Below are 13,797 nucleotides of genomic sequence, written 5' to 3'. Positions count from 1 at the left end.
CCTTCCCTCCCCCCCGCCTCCCAGTCCCCCTTCTTCCTTCCATATGTAATTAGGTGGGGGGGTGGGGGGGGGCTTCTCCCCCCCTCCCCAAAATAGCCGAGGTTCGTCCCGCGGCGTCCAGCGCTGTGTCCCCCTCCCCTCCCCGGTCAGGAGGCGTCCCACGAAAGCGGGGAGGGGGGGGTTCCCCGAAAAAAAAAAACGTCCCCCCCCAGCCTGGGTCGCCATGCACCTAGAGGTCCCTGGGGGGGCCGAGGGGGGCGGCGGGGGGGCCGGGGCGCAGTCCAGGGGTTCAATATCAACTCTTGTCGGCGGCGGGGTCTCTGTGGCGGGAGGTCTTCATGGTCTCCAGGTACTCCTGCTGCGAGACGGCCAGCACCGACGCCAGGATCTCGTCGTCCTCCCAGTCGTTCAGGCCTGCGGCGGCGGGGGAGAGCCGCAAATTGGGGAGGGGGAAGGTTGGAGTTTAAGGGGGGGGGGGGGTAAACCCGCAGAGCCCCCCCGGCATCGCCCCAGAAGGCGCAGCAACGAGCGCCGATGGGGGGGGGAGATCTTAGCTACCCCCAAGCGAAGGTTCTGGGGCTCCCCCCAAAATGGGGCGGTTTTTTTTGTTATGTCCCCCCCCCAAAGAGCAGAAAAAGGGGGCAGGTCCCCTGATGGAGACCCTTCCCCCCAAATCCAGAGTGGGACAGACCCCCCCATAGAGATCTCCCCCAAATCCAGCGCAGGGCAGACCCCCCGATGGAGACCCTTCCCCCAAATCCAGAGGGGGACAGACCCCCCGACGGAGACCCTTCCCCCAAATCCAGAGCAGGACAGACCCCCCGATGGAGACCCTTCCCCCAAATCCAGCGCAGGGCAGACCCCCCGATGGAGACCCTTCCCCCCAAATCCAGAGTGGGGCAGACCCCCCGATGGAGACCCTTCCCCCAAATCCAGAGGGGGACAGACCCCCCGACGGAGACCCTTCCCCCAAATCCAGAGCAGGACAGACCCCCCGATGGAGACCCTTCCCTCAAATCCAGAGTGGGACAGACCCCCCCATAGAGATCTCCCCCAAATCCAGACCGGGGCAGACCCCCCCAATGGAGACCCTTCCCCCCAAATCCAGAGTGGGGCAGACCCCGACGGAGACCCTTCCCCCAAATCCAGCGCAGGGCAGACCCCCCGATGGAGACCCTTCCCCCCAAATCCAGAGTGGGACAGACCCCCCCATAGAGATCTCCCCCAAATCCAGGGTGGGACAGACCCCCCGACGGAGACCCTTCCCGCCAAATCCAGGGCGGGGCAGACCCCCCGATGGAGACCCTTCCCCCAAATCCAGAGTGGGACAGACCCCCCCATAGAGATCTCCCCCAAATCCAGCGCAGGGCAGACCCCCCGATGGAGACCCTTCCCCCCAAATCCAGAGCGGGGCAGACCCCCCGACGGAGGTCTCCCCCAAATCCAGGGCGGGACAGACCCCCCGACGGAGACCCTTCCCCCAAATCCAGAGGAGGACAGACCCCCCCATAGAGATCTCCCCCAAATCCAGGGTGGGACAGACCCCCCGACGGAGACCCTTCCCCCCAAACCCAGAGCGGGGCAGACCCCCCGACGGAGGTCTCCCCCAAATCCAGGGTGGGACAGACCCCCCAACGGAGACCCTTCCCCCCAAACCCAGAGCGCTGCCGAGCTCAACCCCCCAACCCTCAAAAACTCCCCCCCAAACCCAGGAGCTGACACCCCCAAACCCAGGATTGCCCCCCTAAACTGACCCATACCCCCCCCACCCCAAACCCAACACCCTTACACCCCCCCCCCCCGCCCCCCCAGACCCTCCGCAACCACCCCACTCCAGCCGCGCCCCCCGGACCCCCCCCCCTCCCCAATTGCCCCCGGCCCCCCGCTCACCGAAGGCGGTGGGGGACATCTGCTGCATGATGGCGCGGCACTCCAGCGCGGGGTACAGGGACACCAGCGGGGGGGTGGCCCGGCCTCCTCCCGCCCCCAGCTGGCTGCTGGTCCCTGGGGGGGTGGGCACGTTGGGGGGGGGTCCGGGCACGCCGGCCCCGACGCCCCCTCCCCAAACAGCACCCTCCCATTTGCCCCCCCCCCCCCAGTAGCTCATCCGGGGCACCCCATGGCTCCTGGTTTGGGGTCCCATCACCCTCCCCAGCGCCTAACTGGGGCTCCCCCCCCCCCCCCCCCCAGCACCCCATAAATCCCAGTTTGGGGTCCTGACGCCCACCCCCCCCCCCCCCGCGCCAGCACCCGATTTGGGCGCTCCAGCACTCCGTAAGAACCCCTTCGGGGTCTTTTAACACCCCGTTGCCCCCTCCCCAGCACCCTGTAGCACCCCTTTGAGTCCCCCAGCACCCCACAAGCCCCCAATTTGGGGGTGTCCCCCCCCCCCGCCCCAACCGCCGGGGATACCCACCTGGGGCACAGGGCGAGGGGGGCTTGCCTGGTGGGGGGACGCCGGGCGAGGGGGGTTTGGGGCCGGGTGCCTCGGGGTGCAGGCCGGGGTGCTCGGGCGAGGGGGCGGCGCTGCGGGGCCGGGGCGAGCGCCCGCTCCACTCTTCCAGGCCGCTGGCCGCCGCCGCCGTGGCCGAGCTGCACGTGGCGCTGGCCTTGCGCGGCTGCGGGGACCGCGGGCGGCACGTCACCCCGGGGGGACGCGGGCGGGGACAGCGGGACCCCGGGGAGAGCCCCGGGACCCCCCAGACCACCCTGCACTGGTGGAGGGCACCCCCACCCCATGGCAATGGGGGTCCCAAGGCCCCCAGACCCCCCTTGGACCGGTGGAGGGTACCTCTGCCCCATAGCAATGGGGGTCCCGGGGGTCCCAGACCCCCCCTTGGACTGATAGAGGGCACCCCTGCCCCATGGAAATGGGGGTCCCAGGGTCCCAGCCCCCCTGGACTGATGGAGAGCACCCCCACCCCACGGCAATGGGGGTCCCAAGGCCCCCAGACCCCCCTTGGACTGAAGGAGGGCACCCCCGCCCCATGGCAATAGGGGTCCCAAGGCCCCCAGACCCCCCTTGGACTGGTGGAGGGTACCTCTGCCTCATGGCAATGGGGGTCCCAGGTGTCCCAGACCCCCCCCCCAGCCCCCCTGAACTGATGGAGGGCACCCCCATCCCACGGCAATGGGGGTCTTGGGGTCCCAGGGCCCCCCAGACCCTCTGGACTGATGGAGGGCACCCCTGCCCCATGGCAATGGGGGTCCCAGGGTCCCAGCCCCCCTGGACTGATGGAGAGCACCCCCACCCCATGGCAATGGGGGTCCTAGGGTCCCCCCCAGCCCCGATGTAGGGCACCCCTGCCCCACAGCAATGGGGGTCCCAGGGCCCTCCCAGCCCCCCTGGCCTGTTGGAGGGCACCCCCGCCCCATGGCAATGGGGGTCCCAGGGCCCCCAGACCCCCTGGACTGATGAAGGGCACCCCCACCCCACGGCAATGGGGGTGTCAGACCCCCGCCAGCCCCCCTGGACTGATAGAGAACACCCCTGCCCCATGGCAATGGGGGTCCTGGGGTCCCAGGGCCCCCCAGACCCTCTGGACTGAGATAGGGCACCCCCGCCCCACGGCAATGGGGGTCCCATGGAGGGGGGTCCCATGGAGGGGGGGTCCGTGCCGTCCCTCCCCCGGGGCTTGCGGGGCGCCCCACCTGCCGGGCCTGCTTCTCCTGGTCGCGCAGCCACTGGAGATAGGACTCGCGGGCCACCTGCTCCTCGATGGCCTCGTTGGTGGCCTCCCAGTCGGTCGCCCGCTTCTTGTCCTCCAGCATCTGCTGCTCGATCCACGACTCCTCCGACGTCTTGATGGCGCTCTTCATCAGCGACTGCTCCGCCAGCTGGGGGCGGGGCCACGCTCGGACACGCCCCCTCAAGCCACGCCCCCTCCCCAAGGCTCCACCCCCGTGGGCACAGACCGAGCTGCTAGCTGGGGCGGGGCCACGCTAGGCCACACCCCCACAAGCCACGCCCCCTCCCCAAGGCTCCACCCCCGCCCCCAGGCAGACTGAGTTGCTAGCTGGGGGGCGGGGCTACACTAGGCCACACCCCCAGGGCACCCCCTGGTTCTCATCTGGGGGTGGGGCCAGACTAGGACACGCCTACCATAAGCCACGCCCCCTCCCCAAGGCTCCACCCCCATGGGCACAGACCGAGCTGCTAGCAGGGGGCGGGGCTCTGCTAGGCCACACCCCCAGGGCACACCCCGGTTTCCAGCTGGGGGTGGCACCAGACTATGACACGCCCCCACAAAGCCACACCCCCTCCCCAAGGCTCCACCCCTATGGGCACAGACTAAGCTGCTAGTGGGGGGGCGGGGCTACACTAGGCCACACCCCCAGGACAGCCCCCGGTTTCTGCCATGGGGTGAGGCCATACAAGGCCACACCCCCACCAGGAACCCCACCTCTGGACAGGCCCCGCCCCCTCCAATAGGCCCCGCCCCAGCCCCAGAATGGGGCTGTCAGGAGGGGTGGGGCCATGCTTAGACCCCGCCCACATGTAGGCCACGCCCCCACTGGAACAAGCTGGGGGTGGAGCCATTCTTGGACATGCCCTCAAGCCCCACCCCCCAGGGGAAGGCTCCACCCCCCCAGCTGGGGGTGGGGCCACTTAGCCACACCCTCTCAGGCACACAAGCCTATTGGATGCAGGGCTAAGCATGGCCACGCCCCCCATAGCCCCACCCACATGGGGAGGGAGGGGGAGGCCAGGGAGACCCCCAGGACCCCCCAGACTGATGGAGGGAACCCCTGCCCCACGGCAATGGGGGTCCCCAGCCCCCCAGACTGATGCAGGGCACCCCTGCCCCATAGCAATGGGGGTCCCCAGCCCCCCAGACTGATGCAGGGCACCCCTGCCCCATGGCAATGGGGGTCCCAGCCCCCCAGACTGATAGAGGGCACCCCCGCCCCATGGCAATGGGGGTCCCAGCCCCCCAGACTAATAGAGGGCACCCCCGCCCCACGGCAATGGGGGTCCCCAGCCCCCCAGACTGATGGACAGCACCCCTGCCCCATAGCAATGGGGGTCCCAAGCCCCACAGACTGATGGAGGGCACCCCCACCCCACGGCAATGGGGGTCCCAGCCCCCCAGCCCCCCCGGCAGCCCCACTGACCCCCGGCTTGAAGGAGGGCAGCCCCAGCCCCACGCCGATGGTGGCCTTGTTGGGGTTGACGACGGAGTTGTAGTGGATGTTGCGGTGGTAGCTGACGCGGATGGGCTCGTCCTCGTTGTGCTGGATCCCGTGGAAGGTGTTGATGGGCTCTGCGGGCACCCCGTCAGCACGGCCGCACCCCCGCCGCCCCACGGGCACCCGGAGACCCCCACAGCAGCACCCGGGGACCCCCCAGCCACCTCATGGGTACATGGGACCCCCACAACAGCACCCGGGGACCCCCCAGCCGCCCCACGGGTACACGGGGACCCCCACAACAGCACCCGGGGACCCCCCCAATGCCCCACAGGTACATGAAACCCCCCCAACAGCACCCGGGGACCCCCCAGCCACCCCACAGGTACACGGGGACCCCCCCAACAGCACCCGGGGACCCCCCAGCCACCTCACGGGTACACGGGGACCCCCACAACAGCACCCGGGGACCCCCCAGCCACCTCACGGGTACACGGGGACCCCCACAACAGCACCCGGGGACCCCCCAGCCACCTCACGGGTACATGGGACCCCCAAAACAGCACCCGGGGACCCCCCTGCCACCCCACAGGTATGCAGGGACCCCCACAACAGCACCTGGGGACTGCCCCACGACCCCACAGGTACACAGGGACCCCCACAACAGCACCCGGGGACCGATGGGAACCCCCCAGCTGCCCCCCAGGAACATGGGGACCCCCCACAACAGAACCCAGGAACCCCCCCAGTGCCCCACGGCTACATGGGACCCCCACAACAGCACCCAGGGACCCGTAGGGACCCCCCAGCTGCCCCCCAGGTACATGGGGACCCCCCCAACAGCAACCAGGGACCCTCCGGCAGGACCCCGGAGGCCTCACAGCCCCCCAGCAGCCCCCCGCATCAGCACCCTGGGGGGCCCACAGGGACCCCAGAGCCCCCGACGGGATCTTGGGGACCCCAGAGACAGCACAGGCAGCCCCCGCAGCACCCCGGGGAAGTCCACATCACCACCCGGGGGGGGTCCCTCGGGGACCGCAGAGACCCCCAAAGCGCTGCGGGGACCCCCGAGCGCCGGCGGCGCCTCCACGGCGCCACAGAAGTGCCAGAAAACCCCAGGGACCCCCGCGCCGCACGGACATCGGCACCCTGGGGACCCCCGCGGGGCCTCGGGGACCCCCTCCCCGCCATCCCCAGCGCCCCGCCGGCTGCACGCACCGGTGCCGTACTGGTAGACCTCGACGGGGCGGTTGTACATCTCGGCCATGGCCTGCATCTCGATGTGGTTGCCGTGGCACGTGCTCTTGCGCTTGCGGTTGATGTAGGTGGTGAAATCCTCCGTCACGTAGTTGGAGAAGTAGTCGGCGTTCTTCATCTGGGGACGAGGGCGACGTCGGGGGACGCTCCGGGGCGGTGAGGGGCACCGGGGGGGTGCGGGGGGCATGGGGACACCGGGGACATTGGGGGGGGGGGGGAGGGGGGGAAGTCCCACGGACCCCGGGGACTTTGGGGAGCTCAGGAAACACCGCGGGACGTTGGGGGGGGGACGGGACGGGACAGCAGCCCGGTCCCCCCCAGTGCTCCGAGCGCTCTCCCAGTCTGCCCCAGCGCCTCCGAGTACACCCCAGTGCCTCCCAGTTTCCGTCCAATCTCCCTCCAGCGGCTCCCAGTGCATCCTTGTGCCCCCAGAACTGCCAAGGGCCCCCCCCATGTACCCCAGTGGCCCCCAGTGCCCTCCCAGTGGCCCCCCATGTATCCTAGTGGGCCCCAGTGACCTCCCAGTGCTCCCCCATATATCCCAGTGCCCTCCCATGTATCCCAGTGACCCCCAGTGCCCTCCATGTATCCCAGTACCCTCCCAGTGGCCCCCCATGTATCCCAGTACCCTCCCAGTGCCCCTCCATGTATCCCAGTACCCTCCCAGTGCCCCCCCGTGTATCCCAGTGGCCCCCCGTGCCCTCCCATGTATCCCAGTGCCCTCCCACTGCCCCCCCATGTATCCCAGTAGGCCCCAGTGCCCTCCCAGTCCCCCCCATGTATCCCAGTAGCCCCCAGTCTCCTCCCAGTGCACCCCCATGTATCCCAGTAGCCCCCAGTCTCCTCCCACTGCCCCCCAATCCCCTCCCAGTGCCCCCCAGTCCCTCACCAGATAGTCCATGCAGTGCTTGCGCACCACCTCGTGCATGTCCTGGTCTCCGTACACCTGGTCAGCTGGCGGCAGCCGGACGGGGGGACAGAAGGGGGCAGAAAGGGAGAATGAGGGGGGGTCAGCCGCCCCGCGGGGACCCCCGGGAGCCCCGCGCTGGGGTGCAGTAGCAGTGGGGGGCACGGGGCTTACCCACGGCCCGGAAAAGGCAGGCGCCGTCCTCCTTCATGCGTTTGATGATGAAGCCTTTCTTCTCCCGCAGCGCCTTCTCGAACCGGTGCTCCTGCTGGAGACACAGCCGGGCTCAGCGCCGGCACCGGGGCACGGGGCGAGGGACCCCCGGGAGGGGCGAGGGACCCCCGGGGTGACGCGCGGCGGGGACCCGACCCCCACGACACACGGGGACACGCGTGGCGGGGACAAACACCTCCCGCGAGGCGCGCGCAACCGGGACGCTGCGAAAACGGGGAGACGCCCGCACCCCCCCGGTTCCCCCGCTCGGCCCCCGGCCCCGCACCTGCTCGGCCGTGGCCGGGTCCATCTCCACCCGCCCCGCCTCGTACTCGTCCTCGCTGTTGTAGCCGCCTCCCGCCTCGTCGGGCCCGGGGCTGCCGCCGGGGCCCAGCCCCAGCCCCAGCCCCATCCCGCCGGGGCCGCCGCAGCCGGGGCCGCCGCCTCCGGGGCCGCCGCTGGGCCCGGCTCCGCCGCGCCGCCGCCGCTTGCTGTGTCCGGGGCCGCCGCCGCCGCCGCCGCCGCCGGGCCCGCGGGGCTCGGGCAGCCCCAGCGCCGCCGCCTCCAGCCCCAGCAGGGAGCCGGGCCCGTCCCCCGCGCCGGGGCCGCCGCCGCCGGGGCCGCCGGGGCCGGCGGGGGGGGGCGAGCCGGCGGCCGGCAGTCCGGCCCAGCCCCGCAGCGGCGGCGGCGGCGAAGCCCTGGGCCGCGGCCCCCCGACGCCGCCGGGGCCGCCGGGCTCGCCCACGCCGCCGGGGCCGCGCTCGGGGCCGGCGTCCGCGCCGCGCTCGGGGCCGGCGTCCGGGCCCGAGTCGGCGTCGCCGTCGGGCGCCGGCACCGGCTTCTTCTTCGGGAGGATCGTCATGGCGGGGCGCGCATGGGGCGGCACCGGGGAGGGCACCGGGGAGGGGAGCGGGGGGGACCGGGAGGCCCCGCCGGGCCGCCGCGGCGGCGGGAGGCGCCGGGGGCCGGGGCCGCTACTGCTGCCCGCGGGCCCCGCGGAGCCGGGGGGGCCGGGCCCGGGCCCCCCCGCGGGTGCGGCGGCGAGGCCGGAGCTGTCGGGGCCGCGGAGCGCGGGCGGGGGCGCTGCCGCCGCCGGGCCCGTGTCAACATCAACAGCGGCGCCCTCTGACCCCGCCGCCGCGCTTCCGCCTCGCCCGCCGCCCGCGCCGCCATTGGCCGACGGCGCCCTCGCCGCGCCGCCATTGGCCAGCGGCCGGAGCGGAAGTCCCGCCCGCCAGAAGCCCCGGCGGGGCAGGAGGGAGGGGGGGAGGGCGGGACCGGCGTCGCCCCGGCGACGGCGCGGCTGCCCGCTGATTGGGCGGCGGGGCGGGGGGCGGGCGCGGAGGGGGCGGGGCGCGGCCGTGAGGGAGCGCGCGCTGATTGGGCCGAGCGCGGGGAGGCGGGGCCGCCTGCGGCGCGGGCTCTGATTGGGCGGCCGCGGAGGGGGCGGATCTTAAGGAGGGCGCGGGCGCTAATTGGCTGGTTGGGGAGGGGGGAGTTAACGAAGAAGAGGGCGCTAATTGGGCGGTACGGCCGGGCCGCCGAGGGAGCGGATGCTGATTGGGCTGTGAGGGGAAGGCGGGTCTTAAGGAGGGAGCGGGCGCTGATTGGCTGCCGCGCGACGGGCGGCCCATCCAACTTCAACGCGCCGGGGATGGGCGGGAGCAGCGAGAAGGCGCGCAGCCCCCATTGGCCCCAGACTAACCCCGCCCACGCCGCCCTCCCATTGGCCGCGGCAGGCGACCTAATTTCCCATTGGCTGAAGAGCAGCTGAGGCGGAGCTGAGGCGATCAGCCACGCCCTCTCCCATAACACCACCGCTGGCAGCTGTCAATCTCCAACAGGCCACGCCCCCGGTGGGCCCAGGCCACGCCCCATCCCCGGGGTCCCCAGGCGCTGGGGCCCCCCCAGCACAGACCCACGGCTCCGTTTTCAGCTCGTTTATTAAAACCCATCGCACGCTGCTGGCAACGAGGGCACCCAGGCGTCCCGGCCACCGTCCCCGAGCTCTCGGGGAGGGAACGGACCCAGCACCGGCATCGCCCCGAGGGGACCCAGGCGCCCGGGCAGGTGCTGAATCCGTCGCCGGGAGGACGCCGGGACCCAATTCACCCTGAGAGGCCCCGCGGGAGGTGGGGAGGGGTCTGCTGGCTAGGACCCAGGCGCCGCGGAGGGGACCCAGGCGCCGCGGAGGGGACCCAGGCGTCCGGGCTCAGTGGGCCTTGTGGCGGGGGCGGTCGAGGGTGCGCTGGGCGGCTGCCAGCTGGCGGCAGGCGTCGGCCAGGAGGATGCCAGGCACCAGCACCCACACCCCGTTCAGCCCCACAAAGTAGCCCCAGAAGTAGAGGGGCCGGGGGTCGCTGTGGCTCCAGCCCGCCCGCGCCTCTGTGGCGAAGTACAGCACGTCCCCGTACAGCTGCCCTGCGCGCGAGGAGGGAGAGAGGTGTCGGGGAGGGCCAGGCGGCTCCAGGGAGGCGGGCGGCCCCCCTCGCCCCGCTGTGCGGTGGTCCCGGGCGTACCGAGGGAGACAAGGAGCTGCAGGATGTAGCGGGTCGGGTGGTGCCGCAGGAAGGCGAGGAAGGTGAGGAAGCTGAGGGGGCCCCAGGCCCAGGCTGTCACCGTCTCCATGGCCACCGTGAAGTCATCGCTCCTGGAGGGCGGGGGGAACACGCAGCAGGGTCAGCCCGGACGCCTGGGTCCCTCGGACACCCCCCTCCCCGCCCGCCTCCCCCAACTCACGTCATGTAGCGGCTGTCGGCCTTGGCGTACTCCTTCCCTGCGGGCAGCGCGGGGTTGGTGAGGGGACCCAGGCGCCCGGGGCAGGCAGCTGCCCCCCGCCCCGCACCCCCCAGGGAGCCCGGGGGACGCCCAGCCCCACCCCGTGGCCCTCCGGCACCCGCGTGTCCCCCTCCCCAGGTGCCCAGGGAGCCCCTTTCCCCTCTCAGAGCCCACCGACGCCCCAGGGGACCCCTCCCCAAAGGGACCCAGGTGACGGGGACCCTCCCCAGGGAAGCCGGGACCCTCCCCCCACCGCCATTAGCCGCCCCCCCGGCCCCCCCGACCCCCGGCCCGGGGCTCACAGACGTCGGCCAGCAGCCCGGTGGCGGCGGGCAGCTCCCGGTGCCGCAGGCTGAAGTAGCCCTCCAGGACCCCGTGCACCCCCGCGCACATCAGGAACCAGCCCAGCGCCAGGCGGCGGGCGGGGCTCCGCCCCGCCCCGCCCCTCGCCCCGCCCCCGGCCCCGCCCAGCGCCCAGCCCAGCGCCAGCAGCCCCGCCCCGGCCGCCGCCACCGCGCCTGCGCACTGCCAGCCGGGGCGCGCGCTCGCCACGTAGCCCGGCAACGGCAGCGAACGCGGCCAATAGGGGTGCGCCGTCGTCGCCATGGCAACGCCGCTACGGTCGCCGCTGCGCTGTGAGGGAGGAAGGCGGAAGTGGGGGGGTGAGGGAAGGGGACCCGGCGACCCCCGCGCCCCCGCCCCGGCCCCCCCCGCGCCCCCCCGGTCCCACCCCGCCGCCGCCCCGGCCCCCCCCGGGCGCTGCCGCCCTCACCTCAGCCGCGCCGCGCCGCTCTCCCCGCGCCCCGCCGGCCCGCCGCCGCTCTCCCCGCCGCGCCCCCGCCCCCGCGGCCAATGGGAGCGCGCTGCCGCCCGGCTGGCCAATGGCGGCGCGGCCCGCCCACCTCCCCCGCTCGCCGATTGGCCGCCCCAGCCGCTGGGGAGATGTGGGGCCAGGGGGCGGGAGCCGGAGGGGCGGGGTCTCGCCGCAGGGGCGGGGCTTGACACCGGCGGGGCTTCTCCGGGGGCGTGGCCTCGCTGGGGGCGTGGCCGCACCGGGGAGCAGGTCCGCGCCCTGGAGGCGTGGCTCCGCCCGAGGGGGCGTGGTTTCACCCCGAGGGGGCGTGGCTTACGGCCATAGAGGGAAGCTGCCCATCTCCTCTATAGGGGCCCTGGGGCCCCCCCCGGCTCTATAAGGGCCCTATAGGGGCCATACAGGGGCCACGTGCTCCCTCCCCGGGCCGCGCAGGGGCCCTACGGACGCTCCCCAAATATATGGGACCCCCTGAGCCTCCCCTGGGCTGCACAGAGCTGCGCTGCAGGGACATATAGGGGCCACGTAGGCCCCTCCCGGGAACATATAGGCACCCCTCGGGGCGTATGGAGCCCGGCTAGACACATACAGGCTTTTTCAGGGTTCTATAGACACCGCCGTGGGGTATATAGGTGCCATATAGACGCCCCAACGCAATATAAACGCGATAGGGGCTGCTCCCAAAAATACGCGGGTGCTGTATAGAGCCCCCCAGCATGCATAGGGCCCCCCAGGGATGTGTAGGGCCCCCTCCCCCCCCCCAGCCATACAGGCAGCCCCCCGGGGACGTATGGAATACACAAGGACCCACCCCCGGGGCCATACGGGGGGCGAGGAGCCCCAAAACGGCGGCGTTTCCCCCCAGGAAGGAGCCAGGCGAGGCAGCGGGTGGCAGCAGGTCCCTGTATTGAGCCCAGCCCCCCCCGCGTCCCCCCCCCGCCAGACCCCCCGCGCCCGAGGGGAGCATGCGACGGGGACCCCCCCGAAACCGGCTGCTCACCAGGAGCGGCCGGGGGGGGGGAACCCCGCGTTTGGGGGCTCCCCCCAAATTTAGGGGGCACCTCAGCCAAAGCTGGGGACCCCTCCCCACACGCACGGGGCTGGGGGGGGGCATGGAGGGATTCTGGGGGTGTCACCCCTCGGGTCTGGGGGTCACACAAGGGTGCCGGGGGGCTGCGGGTCCGTGGTGGGAGGGGGGGCAGCCGCGGGGGGGTCCCCCGAGGCCCTGGGTGGGGGGGAGCAGGGAGAGAAGTGTCCAAAAGAGAAAATAAAGGAAATAAAGCGGGAAAAAAAGGACAAAAAAAGGAGAAAAAAACAGAAAAAAGAGAGAGAAGAGAAACAGGAATTAGCTCCCCCAACCACGACCCCCACCCCCCCGCCCGGGCCCCCCGCTGCCCCCAGAGCCCTGGGGATGGGGTCCCCCCCAGCACCCCCCTCACCCCGCCCCCAGAATTAAGGAAAGGAAAGAGAAATAAAAAGAGGGGGAGCAGGAAAGACCCCCCCCCCCCAGAAAGGGCTGGGGGAGCCCCGGAATGGGGGTCTGGAGGGAAATTGGGGAGGGTCCCCCCCTGGGGAGACCCCGGACTTGGGGATTCTGGGTGGACCCCGAACTTGGGGGGGTTCTGGGGGTCCCCCGTGGGGTGGGGCTGAAGGGGGAGGTCTGGGGGGGCCCGAAGGGGGGCACGCAGGGGGTGTCCCCGGGGGGGGGCGTCCCCGGGGGGGGCCTCTGCGAGGTCCCAGGCAACCCCGAGCGGGAGTCCCCAGTCTGGGGACATTTGGGGGGGGGGGGGGTGTCCCTGAAGGTGGGGGAGGGGCCCGAACCGGAGCTACCGGTGCCCTCGGATTGGGGCCCTCCTTGTCCTCAAGCTGATGACGTTTGGGGGTCCCCAATGGACGGGGGGGTCCCCAAAAAGTGGGGGGACATTCAGGCTCCCCAACAGGGAGCATACGGGGGTCCCCAATGGATGGGGGGGGGTCCCCAAAGCGTGGGGGGGGTCCCCAAAGGATGTGGGGGGCGTCCCCAAAGGATGGGAGGTGGTCCCCAAAGGATGGGAGGGGGTCCCCAATGGACTGGGGGGTCCCCAAAGGATGGGGGGGGTCCCCAATGGACTGGGGGGTCCCCAAAGGATGGGGGGGTCCCCAAAGGATGGGAGGGGGTCCCCAATGGACTGGGGGGGGGTCCCCAAACCAGGGATTTCAGCCTCCCGGGGGGGGGGGGGGGCTAACGTCGCACCCCCAAAGCGGGGCTCACCCCCAACGCCCCCCCCCCCTAAAAGAGGGGCACCCGGTACCCCCGGGGCGCCCCGTACCTGGGCGCCAGGGCCCCGGCGTAGCTGAGCGAGTGGGGCAGGCCGGGGGGGTCGCGGCGGCGGGGGGCCCAGGCGGGGCCGGGGGGGCGGCAGGCGGGGGCCGGGGGGTGCTGCCGGGGGGGTCCCCGTGTGCCGCAGGTACCAGTCCCGCAGCCCCTCCAGCGCCAGCCATTTCTGGCTGCGGCGCTGCTCGGCTGAGGGGGGGCCGCCCCGGCCCCGGGCGGCCTCAGGGGTGTTTTCGGGGGGGCCCCCCCAGTCGATCAAAGCCTCCGAGCTGTTGCTGCGGCGGGTGCGGGGGGCCGGCGGCGGGGGGCCGGGCGCCGGGGCCCCCCCCCAGCTGCGAGTCCTGGCTGCCCGACCAGGGCCGGGGGGGCAGCCCCGGCGCCTCGGGG

At 72.6% G+C, this 13,797-nt stretch overlaps 3 protein-coding genes across 4 annotated transcripts in view; 1 reads left to right on the top strand and 2 right to left on the bottom strand.

Moving 5' to 3' along the window:
* Window positions 1–281: 281 nt before the first annotated feature.
* OTUD5 (OTU deubiquitinase 5) lies at window positions 282–7,851 on the bottom strand. 2 transcript variants are annotated; one of them, XM_075724778.1, is made up of 9 exons: window positions 7,794–7,851; window positions 7,469–7,562; window positions 7,277–7,341; window positions 6,349–6,505; window positions 5,116–5,264; window positions 3,639–3,837; window positions 2,417–2,623; window positions 1,891–2,004; window positions 282–414 (listed from the first exon to the last, which is right to left on the bottom strand). In XM_075724778.1, the coding sequence occupies exons 1-9, from the start codon at window positions 7,815–7,817 to the stop codon at window positions 296–298; spliced, it is 1,128 nt and encodes a 375-aa protein (XP_075580893.1). In that variant the 5' UTR covers window positions 7,818–7,851; the 3' UTR covers window positions 282–295. The 2 variants fall into 2 exon arrangements, with proteins under 2 accessions (XP_075580893.1, XP_075580891.1); XM_075724776.1 differs by having other exon boundaries at window positions 7,469–7,559; window positions 7,794–7,836.
* Window positions 7,852–9,719: 1,868 nt separating this feature from the next.
* Window positions 9,720–10,891, bottom strand: LOC142595920 (3-beta-hydroxysteroid-Delta(8),Delta(7)-isomerase-like). Its single transcript, XM_075724793.1, has 4 exons — window positions 10,588–10,891; window positions 10,247–10,283; window positions 10,027–10,157; window positions 9,720–9,928 (listed from the first exon to the last, which is right to left on the bottom strand). The coding sequence occupies exons 1-4, from the start codon at window positions 10,889–10,891 to the stop codon at window positions 9,720–9,722; spliced, it is 681 nt and encodes a 226-aa protein (XP_075580908.1).
* Window positions 10,890–13,797, top strand: part of LOC142595898 (uncharacterized) — a gene marked incomplete at its 3' end in the record, with an annotated part of 9,097 nt that continues 6,189 nt past the window's right edge. The window contains 1 exon segment of the mRNA XM_075724748.1: window positions 10,890–10,947. Within this exon segment, the coding sequence (XP_075580863.1) occupies window positions 10,890–10,947 (58 nt within the window).

The sequence above is a fragment of the Pelecanus crispus genome, chromosome 24 (genome assembly GCF_030463565.1).
Source record: "Pelecanus crispus isolate bPelCri1 chromosome 24, bPelCri1.pri, whole genome shotgun sequence".
Taxonomy (NCBI): Eukaryota; Metazoa; Chordata; class Aves; order Pelecaniformes; family Pelecanidae; genus Pelecanus; species Pelecanus crispus.
Note: the sequence above shows the minus strand (reverse complement) of the source record. Positions and strands in the feature narration are given on the sequence as shown.